This window comes from Chionomys nivalis, chromosome 2 (assembly GCF_950005125.1).
Source record: "Chionomys nivalis chromosome 2, mChiNiv1.1, whole genome shotgun sequence".
Lineage (NCBI taxonomy): Eukaryota > Metazoa > Chordata > Mammalia > Rodentia > Cricetidae > Chionomys > Chionomys nivalis.
In genome coordinates this window covers 78867487-78882269 of record NC_080087.1, presented here as the reverse complement: position 1 = coordinate 78882269, position 14783 = coordinate 78867487, and the positions used below count along the sequence as shown (strand labels likewise).

The following is a 14783-nucleotide window of genomic DNA, read 5'->3' as shown; positions in this document are numbered from 1 at the left end:
ATTATGCACAGGGGCCCTGGGTTCAGTTCCTGGTACTGAAGCCTGCCTGGCCCTCCACACCTTTCAGCTCCCTGCAGTCACCAGGCCTACTTCCTCTTGCCCCCTCCACTCCCTCTCAAGCACCCCAAGCAGGCACCTACCTTAGACCTCCCCCCAGCACTCCCTCAGGCAACCCTGGAGCTTTCAAACAGACTGCTGCTGCAGCCCGTGACGGCCTTGCACTCCTCCTGCCTCAGCCCCAGAATGCTGGGATTACCGAAGTGCGTCACGAAGCCGAGCGCCGAGCTCCACACTCCATGGCTTGTCTCAACACGTGTCCCTCCTGTCACGACACAACCCTCAGGGGCGAGGGCATAGCTGCTTCAGTCGCGTGCCACTTCAGAAACTCGGAGAGTCAGCTGGGTCAGCCCGGTACGCTGTGCTTTTCTCCACATGAAGCGCTGAGACAGGCCTGGTCCACTGTGAGCAGACTTTCGGTGCCACTCTGGTAATTTGGGTCCTATTCCTAGAGGCTCCTAGCTGCCAAGCTCCTATGAGCTAACCCGTGTAATGCACCTCAGAGCAGGGCTTGGCAACAGTAAACATTTGGTAAATGGTAGCTATTACTATAATCAGCCTTTGATTTTTAAAGCAGCTTTGGTGCCAGGCTTCTACCAATTAGTATGGCCTATCTCAAAGCCTCATTTCTTAGTCTTTCTGGTGTGTGCACTGTTTTTTTTGAGACAGGGACATCACTGCCTAAGCCCAGGCTAGCCTTGAGCTCTCAGCCATGTGTCACACCCTCCATAGTGCTGGGATTCCAAGCCTGAACACCCTGCGCAGCACCAGGACACCCAATTCCCAGCACTTGGGAGACAGAGGCAGGCGGATCTCTGTGAGTTCGAGACCAGCCTGGTCTACAAGAGCTAGTTCCAGGACAGGCTCCAAAACCACAAAGAAACCCTGTCTCAAAAAAAAAAATTAAAAAAAAAAAATGAACATGGTTTAAAAACTATGGTCTGCCACTAAATATGATGCATCATGTGGTTATACAGGAGTCATGAGTCATACCGACAACCTCCGATTCCAACCCACTCCCCCAGATCTCCCCTCAACTCGCCCCACTGCACGTGTGCATCCCTTCGTTCCACAGAGATGTCTGGTTGCAGCACAAAGCAGGCTTCCCATTGGCTCAGTCTTGTGTTTCTACAAAGTGCCAGTTTCCAATGGAAACCTACGCTATGAAGGTGAAAGCCAGGTGTGTTTGCAGATGGTGTATGGCTTTCCCATCAGCTGAGGCTACACAATCAAGGCATCGCTGACATGAACTAAGTGCCTCTCCGTTGGATCCCATTTGGTGTCTTGTCACCATTTGTAACAAGACTTGCTTACCTACTGGCATTCAGTTCATAAAAAAAAGAAAGAAAAAAAGAAAAAGAAAAAATGAAGCCAAACAAAAAACGGCTGGGATGGACCTTTCCTTCCCTTTTTTGGCTCAAAGGCCAAAGTTTAATCCCTAGCATCACATAAAATCAGTCCCGGAGGTGCATGTTGGTAATCGTGGCACTCAGGAGGGGAAGCAGAGGGATGCTGGTGCAGACTGCATTCACCATACTCAGTTACACACAATCTGGCTTTTATTCATTCTGCCCTTCACATATCTACTGCTAAGACAACACATGGGTGGGACCCCCAGCCCCCACTGCAGCTTCCTCAGCCCCTGCTCCTACCCACCCCTCCACCAGCTCCCTGGTGGCCCTACCTAAACCTCACCCCGGGCATGTAGCATGAAGTGACCATGCAGTTCCCCGAGGTTGTCAAAGGAGTCCTCACACTCCGTACAGTGGTAGGTACCCCCCTCCTCCTCATCTTCATCTCCATCCCGCCCTGCTGGCCGGCTCTCCCCCATGCGAGATGGCTCCTCCTCTTCCTCACCAAAAGCCCTGCCTTCAGGGGCTGGGGCTTCTTGGGTTGCTGTTGCAGGGCAGCAGAGTCGGCAAGGTGGGGTACTGGGTGGGGCCTCTGCCAGCGGTGATCGGCCACAGAGCTGGCAGGGCTGTGCAGGTGGGCCAGCAGGCTGGGCTGCTCGGGGTGCCCGGCGGGATGGGCCTCCCCTGCCCCCACCTATGCGCTGTTTCACCTTATAGCCAGGGTCATATTCAGGGTCATCAGTGGTCTCCTCTTCTTCCTCTTCCTCCTCCTCCTCCTCCTCAGAGTCGGGCTCTGAAAGAGTGTATTCAGAGTCAGAAGAATGCTCCGGGCCTGTTGGGGCGGGTAGGAGAGACATGGCATCAGGGCTATGTCCAGCTGCCCCCTTGTGTCCCCTTCAAGCTCACTGTATGGCAGGACAGCTTGGCATAACAAAGATGCAATGAATCTATGTGTCTAGCAAATGAGTGCCTGCAAGTGCTACATCTGTCATCTGTAATGCCAGAACTCAAGGAGGCTGAGGCAGAAGAATCACACAAGCTCCAGGCCAGCTGGCTTACAGAGAATGAGACACTGTCTCAAAATGAAAAATAGACACATGGGCATCAGCCCTGGGATAGACAGCAGACAGTAAGCATGTGCTCACCCAGCTCTTAGAGCAACACCTGGACCAATCCACAAACTGAGGCATTAGAGCAGGTATACGAACCACTCACCTGTGATCACACAGTCTACCAGAGAGCTAAATATGACAATGTTCTACAGTGGACCAGTGGACCATTCCAGGAAAACAAGCATCAGAATAGGTAGCAAAATAGTAAATTAAAATGCAGTACACGAAAATAAGACAATGTTTTTTTCCCATCTGTATAAGTGTATGTGTGTAGTGCACGTAGAGACTTGTGTATTGTGGAATATTAGTTTAAGATGTGTTACATTCATTTATGCTGTGGAATATTTAATGATGCAAAGATGGGTTGCATTCTTTTCTGTTGCATTTGTTTAACTCTGTGAAGCTGTGACTCTTTGCCTGTCTAAAACACCTGATTGGTCTAATAAAGAGCTAAACGGCCAATAGCTAGGCAGGAAAGGGATAGGCAGGGCTGCCAAGCAGAGAATAAATATAAGGAGAAAAAGAGAAGAGGGAGAAGTTGAGAAGAGGAGGAGAGAGGATACCAGGGGCCAGCCATCCAACTACACAGCAAGTCACAGAGGAAGGAAAGAAAGACAGAATAAAGGTAAAAAGCCAGGAGGCAAAATTGTAGTTAAAAAGAAATGGGTTAAATTAAGTTAGAAAAGCCAGCTAGAAACAAGCCAAGCAAGCGGGGCAGTGTTGGCACACACCTTTACACCTTTAATCCCAGCACTGGGGAGGCAGAGGCAGGCAGATATCTGTGAGTCTGAGGCCAGCCTGGGCTACAAGAGCTAGTTCCAGAACAGGCTCCAAAGCTACAGAGAAACAATGTCTAGAAAAACAAACAAACAAACAAACAAAACAAAAACAAAGAAAGAAAGAAACAAGTCAAGCTAGGGCAGGACATTCATGTCAGGAGCCATGTCCCCTCAAAATTTACAGGAAGCACCGCCGTGAGGAGTTTTGCAGAGGACTCCACTTCCCCACTGTATTGAGAATAGTCTTATTGACAAAGCCTATCCCACACCCAAATTAACTGTTAATAGAGAGCTATCTGTTAAGGGAACCCGCCTCACATTCCAAACTATCTAGAGAACTAGGTGTGTCAACTTGTGACTTCCTGACCAAGGAATCGTGACCTGACCAATCATAACCTCTTGGCCTACGTGATGGGCGTGAACCACGTGGCAAGATCCTGTGCCCCAGCCCCCCAGCTCCTCATCCAGGGGCTATATAAGCTGTAACCATGACTCTAATAAACGGAGGCTTCGACAAATATGCTTAGCCTCCTTCCTCTCATCAGCCCATGCCTTTCAGGTGGTACCTCTCCGTGACCCTGGAATAACTGACCAGCCAGGCGGGTTATAGACCCTAGACAGAGTAACCCGTTGAGGCGGTCGACACTAAGTAAGAATAATCTCCATGTATTTATCTGGGAGCTGGGTGGTGGGCCCAAAAAAGTCAAAGAACACTGTGCCTGTGGAGAGGCCAGAAGTCAGCACTGGTGTTTTCCTTAATACTTGCCACCTTATGTTTTTAGATGGGGTTTCTTACTGACTACTTGACTAACCTAACCAGACAACACCAAGACCCTCCTGCCTGTGCCTTCTAGCAGTGGCATCCCAGGTGCAGAGACAATGGTGGGTTTTTATGTGGACGCTGGAGTCCTGGACTCCTGATTACACAGCAAGTATTTCTACATACTGATCTATTCCCCGCCCATTTTGTTTAGTGACCAGGTTCTCAGACAGTCTAGGGTTGATCTTGAACTCCCAAAAGCTTGGATTAGACTGGCACCACTATACCTGACTTTCCTGTTGTTTTTAGAAGACAGAACACATATACACGCATATGTACTTATGTATGTATGTACCTATGTATGTATTTAAGGATGTACATATGTGTTCCAAGTTGGCCTTCATCTTATCTCAGTCTCTAAGTGCTGGAATTACAAATATCCATTTTGATACACAAGTCAATTAAAATGCTCAGTTTTAAGTATAGACACATTATTGCAATTTCAGGGCATAAAGTACATATAGACAAGTTTGGGTTTAAAAACATGATCAAATACTGGCAAGACGGCTCACTGTTAAAGGTGCTTGCTGCTAAGCCTGACGGACCTGAGTTTGATTCCCAGGACCCACACAGCAGAGGAAGAAAAACAGCTCTCAATAGTTGTTCTGTAACCTACATTTCTGGTACCATGAGGGTATACCCACCTTCATTAAAACAATATACAAAATAACAAAAGCTTTATAATAAAAAACCATGAAGTGATGAATAAATACACGAGCAGCTGGTCTGTGGCCACAAGATGCTGAGGTCTCCATGGTCAAGATGCCTGTTGGAAGTACCTCACTGGACTGTGACACAACCTCCCTCTGCATCCACTCAGCCCCTGCGTGTCCTCCAGCAGTTCACAGAGATGGTGTTTCTACCCTTACCACTCACATCACCAAGGCAAAAAAAAAAAAAAAAAAATAATGCTGGAGGGGGGCCAGGGCTTGGCCCTCATCACCTGTCCTCCCCAGTCACCGTGGGCGGGCCTTTGCATCCCTTTCTGCAGATCCCGCTCCAAGCCTGTCTGAGCACACTGATTACCCTGTTTCATAGCAGCACCCCCAGCGCTGTTCAAGCCCCCACCCCGCCTTAATTCTTCCCTTGTAGTCCAATCAACTGCACAGTAATTACCTGTACTGATGTTTCTTCTTGTCCCTAAGAGACGTGGTGATTGAGTGGTGGCTCTGTAAGACTGCGTGCTGAGCATCTGTGGGATGCCTCTTGTCTACGTTGTCCCCTCTGCTATGGATGCTCTGTCCTGCTTTTCCCTTTTGGACCCAGGGTAAAGCTCCCTCCTTAGTGAGCCACCCCAGACCACCTCACTCTAGTTAGCCAGTCATCTTTTCTACTGGCCTCCCACTGTCCCCTCTGAGAGTCCCAGGGCTGTGGCATCTGTGCCCAGGTACCTCCCCAAACCTGAGCAGGTCCTCAGTATCCATCCACTGCACCCCTCCCAGTCTCAGGACTATTTTATTGTCCCTGCCCCATTCTGCTGCCCTCTCACTTTCTACAGGTATTCCCTGAGGCCTAAGTGTCCCTCTGCACACTGTCCCACACTATGTCCACTTGGCCCCTCCTATTCAGGCTTCAGGACCCAGCACAGGCAAACCTCTGATAGCCACTTCCCTGATGGTCCTGGCTATTGCTGCCCCCATCACTGTCTAGAGGCTGTGGCTTTCGACCTGATCTTGGGTTCCCACCTCAGTCTAATAGATGACAAGTGGGTCATGATTGACGGAGAGCCCAGGCCCTGAGTCCCACCTCCAGGAGGCTTTTCCGTCTGCTCCTCCCTGTGAAGACTCTTCCATGTTCTACCAACAACTCCAGCTCAGTGTTATCTCCTCTATGAAGCCTCCTTGGAACTCGAGGTGGTCAGTGTCTCTCTCTGGGCTCGCCCACCCCAGCAATAACATAACCTAGGCAGGTCCTTGGTGAACCCAGCTCCAATTTTCAGCCCTGTTAAGTCGGAGTGGATGTGATTCTATTCACTAACAGGCTCCAGCCTTGTGCCAGGGTCCCACCTTCTCTCCCCTCTGATCTCACTCTCCAGAGTCCTCAGTGCTCACTATGACCTCATGAAGTTGCTTGTGATGAGCCATCCGGTCGTCGTCCTTGGCTACCAAATCTCGCATGCTTTACCCTGACTTCTAGGAGCTCAAGCCCCTTTGCACCCGCCATGCATTCTCCATCAAAGAGATCCTCCAAGCCCGGCATGGCTCCGGCACCGGCACCCACTGGGCCCTCCATGCCCACCACAGCTCCCATACCTCCAGCTTCCTTGAAGACCACCAAAGTAGCGGCGCCCAACAGTTCCTCAGTGCATCCTAAGTCCCCTAACTTGGTCATGAGCCCCAGTAGTTCTAAGTCTACCAGATCAACAGGTACTAAGACAGCTCCTTCAACCCGTCCCAGCAGTAGATCCCAAGGCCACAGCAAGACGAGAACACCCAGTCGGCTGAGCACTGACACCAAGGCCAGGAAGGCCAGCAAGGGCAGGAAGAGCGGCAAGACTGGCATCGTGGAACACCACCAGCAGAAAGGCACACACAGCCGGGGGCGAACTCCGGGCAGGAAGGGAAGTCACAGCTCCAAGATGTCCCCCAGCAGAACAAGTACTCCTATCAGGAAGAGAACCCATTCCGCCAAACCAGGCGTGGCCAAGAAGGCAACGACACCTATGACACCTACTTCTGACCGCAAACAAAGTCGAGACAAGAGTTATACCCAACCTAGAACCAGTACACAGGAAAGGAGTGCCAGCCAGCCTAGAAACATGCACCAGGAAAAGAGCCCTAAGTCACCAGGGGCCTCAGACCCGGGGAGCAGCTCTAGAGTAGCTGCGATCCCCAGTAGGGCCAAGAGCCACAGCTTAAGTAGGACAGTCTTAATGAGCTCTAGCAGATCTCCTGTGGCATCCAGACGAGCCAAGAGCTATAGCCAGGTGACGTCCCCCAGCAGGGAACAGACTCACACCGTGACAGATCTGACTGACTTGTCAGGCAGGGTCAAGAGTTACAAGCAGGACAGCAGCCTCAGCAGGACCCAAAGCTTTAGCCGCTCCAGGACCCCCAGCAGGACCCGAAGTCACAGCCGCTCCAGGACCCCCAGAAGGTCAAGAAGTCACAGTCACAAGAGGACCCACAACCGGGTGAGAAGTTACAGCTGGAAGAGAAATCGTAGTAGGGCAAGGAGTCGTACACGGAGGGGCACACCCACCAAGATGAGACACAGCAAGTCCAGAACCCACAGCCAAGGGAAACGTCACAGCCCACGGAGAGCTCTAGGAAGGGAAAGAAGTCGAGTGAGGTCTAGGACTTCCAGTGAGGAAGAAAGTCGCAGCTGGTCCAGAGGGACCCGAGAGAGACATCACAGCCGATCCAGAGCTGCCAGGAAGAAGGGGCACAGGCTGTCTAGGATGCCTAGCAGTGAAAGTAGGCACAACCCGTCTAGAACCCCCAGCACAGACACAGCCCGTAGCCGGCCTAGAGCCTCCATCAAGAAGAGAGCACAGAGCCGATCTACCATTTCCAGCAAGGAAAGGCACCATGGCCAATTGAGAGCCACCAACAAGGAGAGCTCCCGAAGCCACTCTAGAACCCACAGCAGGGACCGAGAACATGGCCACCATGGAACCCACAGCAGGGACCGAGAACACGGCCACCCTGGAACCAAAAGCAGGGACCGAGAACATGGCCACACTAGAACCCACAGCAGGAACCGAGAACATGGTCACCCTAGAACCCACAGCAGGGACCAAGAACACAGCCACACTAGAACTCACAGCAGGGACCAAGAACACAGCCAATCTAGAACCTCCACCAAGGACCAAGAATACGACCAAGCTACAGCCCCTGAGAGCCTCCCAGGGAAGCCATCTCCCACCAGAACCAGGAGTTCTAGCCAGAAGAGAGCCCACAACAAGGAAAGGGGTCACTCCTCCTCACAGCCTCCCAAGGGAATCCAAGTCCAGGAATCCAGCTTCGTCAACACCACAACTTCTAAGGCTATCTCACCTGGGGAAAGGTCTTCATCATCTTCCTCCAAGCTGGCGTAGCCTCCAGTCTCAGCTGGCTCACGGGTCTCTGTCATGGCCAGGGGAGGGGACAAGAGACGGGAGCAGAGCAGCAACTGGGCAGGGTCCCTCCCCGGCCAGCTCTCCTAGTCACACCTCCAGCCACAAGCTCTTCTATCGCAGAGTGTTGGCAGGCAGCGAGGGATGCTGGACATGGAGAAAGGAAAAGCCTGTGGTGACTCAATAAATTTTTACATAACATTTGTCCCCATTCCGAGTCCGTTGTGTGCTCAGTGCTGGGGTGAGGCCTCTGCTCTGTCTTGACTGCATACAGAACCCTGACTCTGCCTCCTGGGGGTCTCAACAAGACATTGTAGTTCTTATTCGGTAGAGTAGGGAGAGACGATATCCCTAGTTATTTAAAGGTAGGTACTGGCACTGGCACAAATCATAACTAAGTATAAAAGGAAGGGACCTGTGCCAGGCATTAACCCTTCAGCTGTCCATGGTAAGGAGGTCTAGGGCTGAGGGAGGACACCTTGTTAGTTATCAGGGACACAGGAAACTTGTTATAGCTGAAACACTAACTACCCTGGAAATAGTTTCTTTTAGTTTTGTTTTGTTTTTCGAGACAGGGTTTCTCCATAGCTTTGGAGCCTGTCTTGGAATTAGCTCTTGTAGACCAGGCTGGCCTCGAACTCACAGAGATCTGCCCGCCTCTGCCTCCTGGGAGTGCTGGGATTAAAGTGCTGGCATTTTGGAAAATCCTAGGCTGACCTTGAATTTGATACTCCTGAATCTACCCCTGAAACGCTGGATATCAAACCTGAGTTGCACACTACCAACTGAGCTACAATGCTACCTTTCAGTTTTTCCTGGCTTGAAATGGGGCTTCCTGTATCCTGGATTGGCCTCAAGGTCAATAAGTAGCCACAGATGACCTTGAATTCCAGTGCCAGGATTATACAGCATCACCTGCCTGCAGTGTCAGGCATCAATTTACACTAATTTGTGAAAGTCAGACTAGGTTTGAACCCAAATCGGTCCTTTTCTGGCTATAGCTTCAAACAGGACCCAACTTCTCTTGTCTGTGTCCTTCTCTGGAAAGTCTGCCACCGGGCCTCTACTGGTATATTCAGTACCACACAGAAACAGCTCCCTTGAAGCAGAAGAAGAAGGATGGAACAGAAAGGACCAGCAGGTGATCCAAAGCCCAAGATCACAGGTCACCTCACCAGACTGGTGGTTGAACAAAGAATCAAAGCCATACTTTGAGCAGCAGTAAACTCAGCCCACACCTGCAATCCAGTCCTTAGGCTGACGGGAATCAGAAGTTAGTTTAAGGTCATCGTTGACTACAAAGAGTTTGAGGCCAGTCTGGGTTATATGAGACCCTGCCTCACAAACAGATTCATAGAACTTGCAGGTACCTTGCCCAGCCAGCCAGCTACTCCAGACTTCTGGAGGGTGCATACAGACCCTTTATAGTTGGGGGGGGGGTGGGGAGTCCCTAGTACCTCTGCAGTTTCCGTCTGGAATTTTCTCCTTCCTCCTTGTGGGCCTTGGAGAACTAATTTTCACCTTGCAAAGCCCACCTATAAACATATTCTGCACTTCTCCTCAGCCTTAATAACCCATCTTCCTTCTACAGCAACTGTGAGAGGGCCCCATGGGGCCAGTGTAGGACTAACAAGCACGGTATGCTTACACTCTCCATAGACTCTTGCTAGACAGTCCAGGTTGGCCTTGAACCTGCAACCCTCCAACCTCAGCTTCCTGGGTAAAGGATTATAGATATTCACCACTCCATCTGGCTCAGTCTCACTAGAAACTTGACATTAGGCACCGAGGACACAATGGTAGACAGCACACACTATCTTTTCAAAGCCCTGATGTCAAGTACACTGTTGGGGTAAAGCAGCTGAAGCAGAAAGTGTGAGTGACATCAATGGTGGGGGAACTTAAAGGACACCTGGAACCTGGATGAGGCCTTTCAAGGACAGACTCGGTTAACTGGCAAGCAACAGCTCTCATTATTACCGATCACAGGGAGACCCCCTCTAACTCTGCAGGAGTTCTACATTCTGCCTGGGAAAACTGAAAACAACTGGTTTCTATTTTAGATAAATATTTATTATACATGCTCATGCAGTACTCATTCTCCCCCTTTCTGTTTTGAGATCGGGTCTCATGACGCAGCCAGAACTGACCTAAAATTCCGGGTCCTCCTGCCCCAGCCTTAGGGTGCTGGAATTATAGGCATGTGACACCACACCAGGGTTTAACTGTTATTTTAGTTGGCTACCACAGCAGGGATGGTCAGGACTTTCCTTGGGGTGATTTGGGGACAACCATCCCTTTCCAAACTCACATTACACAAAGCTCCTTCCAGAATGTTCCGGGTGTCAGGTGGAACCATCCCTCAGTACAGAAATCCTGTACGCAGCCAGACTTACTTCCAAGATGATAGAGGTAAAAAAGAAAAAGAAAAACATCCTCAGCACTACAGGTGAAAATCATCTGGGCGTGGTGGTGCATCCCTGCAAACTCAGCACTTGGGAGATTAGATATCCTAGGTCATCCTCCACAATATTGTGGGTTCAAGGCCAGCCAGGGCTACGTGGAACCGTCTCCCCTGCCTCCCACAAAGGCAAATACTGTGGCCCGGACCCCAGAAAACACTGAACCGAGATGGTGTGAGTGAACACAATAGCTACCTTCCCGCACAACGCTAAGGTAGGACAAGGGCTCGGACAAACCCCGATACCAGACAAAGCCCCGTGACAACTTCCCACGATGCCTTGGGCCTTTAACGACCACCTTCTAAGACGCCAAGCACCGTCAGGCTTCTCGCGGAAAGCGTGTGCGACAACAAAAAAATAAATAAAAAATAAATAAATAAAAAAAGGACGCCCTCCGAGATCTCAGGCCCTGCCCCAGAATGCCCCAGGCCCGTAAACCGCCTGGCCCACCAGCTCCCACAAAGCCGCGAGGCGAAGCTGGGGGACGTTCCGAGCCGAGTGCTGGGAGAAGCAGCAAAGGACTCTCGGGCCGGTCACTCTGCCAAGGCGCCGCGGGCTCCCGTCATGCAGCGGGGCTGTATCGCCCGCGTCCCGGCATGCCCCGCGCACCCCGAGCACGGACACTCACCGACGCCGGCAGCCCCGGCTCGGGCTCGGCGGTGGCGGCTGCAAGGCCGGGCACTGCGCCTGCGTTCAGGGAACCTAGGCGAGCGAGCGAGCGTGCGAGCGAGGGGCGAGTGGGGCTCAGGGCGCGTGCGCGGACAGACGGACCATTCCTAGCCGTCGGTGGGAAGAGGGCTCAGAGACTCGCGCAGGCTGCCGAGCTCGCGCCGGCGCGGGTGTCGGGCTCCGCGGCTCACGGCCCCGCTGGACTTGGTACAGTCCGTGGCACGGAGCGTCGAACGGAGCGGAGGAGCGGACGCGCCTTATAAATAGAGGATGCCTTGGGGTGGAGGGGTGAGGGCCTAAGGACTCGGCCTGGATCCCGGGGTTGGAGGCTCGCTCATCTGCATAATCCTAGCGCGGGACAAAGGAAGGCCTCCCGCACTGGAGGATGTGATTTGCATATTCCCGGGAGAGGCTGTCCTTCCGAGCGCAGTGATTAGCATATGGATGGTCGGGGGGGGGGGGGGGGAGGCAACCTGAACCGAGCGCATGCGTATAGGGACTGCAGACGAGCGAAATAGACTGGTCTCCTTGTCCTGAAACTACCGAAGGTCTAGGACCCGGTTCTCTCCCCTGCCACCCAGGATAAATTTTCATTGCCCGCACGTGGGTTTCTGCGTTTCGAGAAATCTGCCCACCGCTCCCCCCCATCTAAGGAAGACGAACCACTTTTGTTTAGACTAAAACTTAGTACTGCAGACCTGGAAGAGGTGGAAAGTAGGAGGCTGTGGGTGCCAGAAACTCCAGCCCCAGGCCGGGGTTCTGCAAGGACTTCCAGGGCTGATTTTTAAGCCAAGTCTGAACTGGAGCCAACTAGAATGGGAGTCTCTTGGCGGAGGAAATAGCTAATGCAAATACCCAGAGGCAAAGGAGTGTCAGCATTCTTACAGTGGAATTGAAGGCAGCTTCCTTTGCGTGGAACACAACTGGGGAGGAGAAAAAAAAAATCTCCTAAAGGTGTTTGCTTCTTTTTTTCTTTTTCTTTTTTCTTTTCTTTCTTTCTTTCTTTCTTTCTTTCTTTTTTTTTTTTTTTGAGGCAGGCTAGCCTCTAACTCCCTCCACGAGAATGACCTTGAACACTGCCTCAGGAGTGCTGAAATGACAGGCCCACGGCAGGAAGCCGAACTCCTGTAGGTGACTTTAAAGAGCTATAAGTTCGTGCCGACTGTACGTAGCCAACACCACAACCCTGCCCGTGCTGGGGAGAACTGATTTTAATCACTAGTCACCTAAAACGCTCCGGTGGAGTCCACCACACCGTAGAAAAGGAAAGGTTTTGCTTTGTTTTGTTTCCGAGACCGCGTCTCCCTGTGCAGCCCACAGTGGTTTTCACGCACTTGGGAAGCTGAGGTTCTCTTGCCTCAGCTTCCCGAGAACCTCAGCTTCCCAAACGCTGGGATGACAGGGCTGCGTCACCAAACCTGGCCTCTCAGTCAAAGCTCTGACCCTTATGTCTTTTCTGCCCCCCCCCCCCACCTTTTTATCAGGTCCTGAACCCAGCACTTCAAACACAGCTCTTTACTGTCGCAGGCTTTGATCTTACTATTCGCTTTATCTGAGAATGCTCTCTCCCCCTCCCCCTGCTGCTTTCTGCTTACTCTGCCTTGGCACTGAAGTCAACGAAAGGGGCCTTCCTTGATGACATAGCACCTGCAGACTGAGTGACACAGCGCCTGTTTCAGTAAATAAGGCACTTTCGATGGTGGGCTAACGCGTGGTGCAGAGTGCCTGGGACTTTGTGGACCTTTCTATCTCTTTCACTTTGTATGAAATTTCCCCATAATAAGAAAATAAAACAGTAAACCACATCTCCTCTCTCTCTCTATCTGTGTGTGTGTGTCTGTGTTTTAGGCAGGGTCTTACTATATAGTCCTGTTCTGGAGTTTGCTACAAAGACTTGGCTGCCGCTTGTCTCCCAGATGCTAGGATTAAAGGTGTGTGACCTTTTTGGTTTGTTTGTTTGTTTGTTTGTTTGAGGCAGGGTTTCTCTCTGTAGACCAGACTGACCTCAGACTGAGATCTGCCTACCTCTGCCTCCCAAGTGCTGGGATTAAAGGTGTGAGCCACCACCCAGGCTGGCTACAAATTCAGTCTCCTAAGGCAGCCTGGAGGGCTAATGACACCCAGCTGGCATTTTAATAGCCTTCTTTACAATTTCAAAGCAAGCATTAAGTTTTTTGTTGGGTGGGGGGGGAGGCAACACGCAGCCTTGCTAAGTAGCTAGGAGTGACCTGGAGCTAGCCCTGAAGACCAAGATGCTAGGGAACTTGCTTAGACCCTTGTGCCTCTGCTCCCTGAAGACTGAAGATGTGTACTACCGTGCCTAGCCCTGAAATTATCTTCTGTTTTTGTTTTCAAAACAGAATTCCTTTATGTAGCCCAGGCTGTCCTGGAGCTCACTCTGTAGATTAGGCTGGCCTTGAACTCACAAAGATTCTCCTGCCTCTGCCTCTCTAGTGCGTCTTCCATCACCATCAAAATTTCTGGCAAAATTGTTTACTAACTTGCTGATAGTCTGTTTCCTTCATCAAAATTTCATGAGGGTCAGCATAGGGTCCCTCTTTCACCCTGAGTCCTTAGAGCCTAGGACAGGATCAAATTTTAGATGCCTGCTAAACTGGAACAACCTGTGTGTCTGTGTGTCTCGTGTATCTCGTGTGCCTGTGGAGGGCTATTTATTCATAGCAGGCAGTGCTGAACCTTAACAACATCATAAGCAGTTATTGTTTGATTGTTTGAATAAAGATCTCACTGTATATCTCTGGCTGGCCCCAAAAACTCACAGCGATCCAACTGCCTCATCTTCCCAGTTGCTGGGATTACAGGCATGCCTAGACTGATGATGTTGCCCAGGCTGACCCTAAACTCTTCAGTTCAAACAGTTGGGAGAGACAGGATGAATGAAGTTGAAAGTGTTTCTAGAGAATAGGTGGGATGGGGGGGGGGGACGACCCAGAGGTGGGGCTAGTAAGTCATGAGAAAGGGAATAGGATAGGCCAACCAGAGACCAGACTGTTTTAATGAATGGATGAAGACAATGCCTATATAAATTCATAAATTTCTAGCTCTGGTGGTTTACACCCATACCCAGCTTTTTAGAAGGTGAGTCAGAGGGTTACCATGAGTTCAAGACCAAACTGGGTTAAACTACAAGATGCTGTCTCAAAAAGCAGAGACAAAACAAAGCCTGCCACTCCTCCCACACCCCACCCTGCCCCTTCCCACCCCACCTCCAAAAAGAAGTAACCAATTTGGGGAAGAGTGGATGGAGGTGACCTTGGTAAAGTCTGGCCCCTTTACCTTTCTCTATAACAGAATCCCTATAGCTCCCCTGACCACCCCTGCACTCCCCCTTCCAATGGTACAGCAGTGGACAGAGGGACAGACACACAGCCACCCCAAACACTTGTTCTCTCCTCAGTTTAATGGTGGTTAGTGGGATTGCCAAACCCCCCTCCCTATCCCTTCCCTGCCCCGT

At 51.1% G+C, this 14783-nt stretch overlaps 2 protein-coding genes across 8 annotated transcripts; one reads left to right on the top strand and one right to left on the bottom strand.

Moving 5' to 3' along the window:
• Positions 1-1531: 1531 nt before the first annotated feature.
• Znf428 (zinc finger protein 428) lies at positions 1532-11687 on the bottom strand. Of its 7 annotated transcripts, none has more exons than XM_057763050.1 (4): positions 11268-11687; positions 10489-10963; positions 8119-8324; positions 1536-2241 (listed from the first exon to the last, which is right to left on the bottom strand). In XM_057763050.1, the coding sequence occupies exons 3-4, from the start codon at positions 8192-8194 to the stop codon at positions 1742-1744; spliced, it is 576 nt and encodes a 191-aa protein (XP_057619033.1). In that variant the 5' UTR covers positions 8195-8324; positions 10489-10963; positions 11268-11687; the 3' UTR covers positions 1536-1741. The 7 variants fall into 7 exon arrangements, with proteins under 7 accessions (XP_057619039.1, XP_057619033.1, XP_057619034.1 ...); XM_057763051.1 differs by having other exon boundaries at positions 10489-10572; XM_057763054.1 differs by having other exon boundaries at positions 10489-10568.
• Positions 5048-8159, top strand: Srrm5 (serine/arginine repetitive matrix 5). Its single transcript, XM_057763049.1, has 2 exons — positions 5048-7650; positions 7867-8159. The coding sequence occupies exons 1-2, from the start codon at positions 6282-6284 to the stop codon at positions 8157-8159; spliced, it is 1662 nt and encodes a 553-aa protein (XP_057619032.1). The 5' UTR covers positions 5048-6281.
• Positions 11688-14783: the final 3096 nt, after the last annotated feature.

What these genes read in the sequence shown, in the direction of transcription:
- Znf428 (XM_057763050.1), bottom strand. Translation starts at nt 8,194, where the DNA reads ATGACAGAGACCCGTGAGCCAGCTGAGACTGGAGGCTACGCCAGCTTG. An exon ending in TGATGAAGACCTTTCCCCAG is followed by an intron (nt 2,242 to 8,118) that starts GTGAGATAGCCT and finishes CCGCCCCAACAG; the next exon opens with GCCCGGAGCATTCTTCTGAC.
- Srrm5 (XM_057763049.1), top strand. Translation starts at nt 6,282, where the DNA reads ATGCATTCTCCATCAAAGAGATCCTCCAAGCCCGGCATGGCTCCGGCA. An exon ending in TTCCAGCAAGGAAAGGCACC is followed by an intron (nt 7,651 to 7,866) that starts ATGGCCAATTGA and finishes GGGACCAAGAAC; the next exon opens with ACAGCCACACTAGAACTCAC.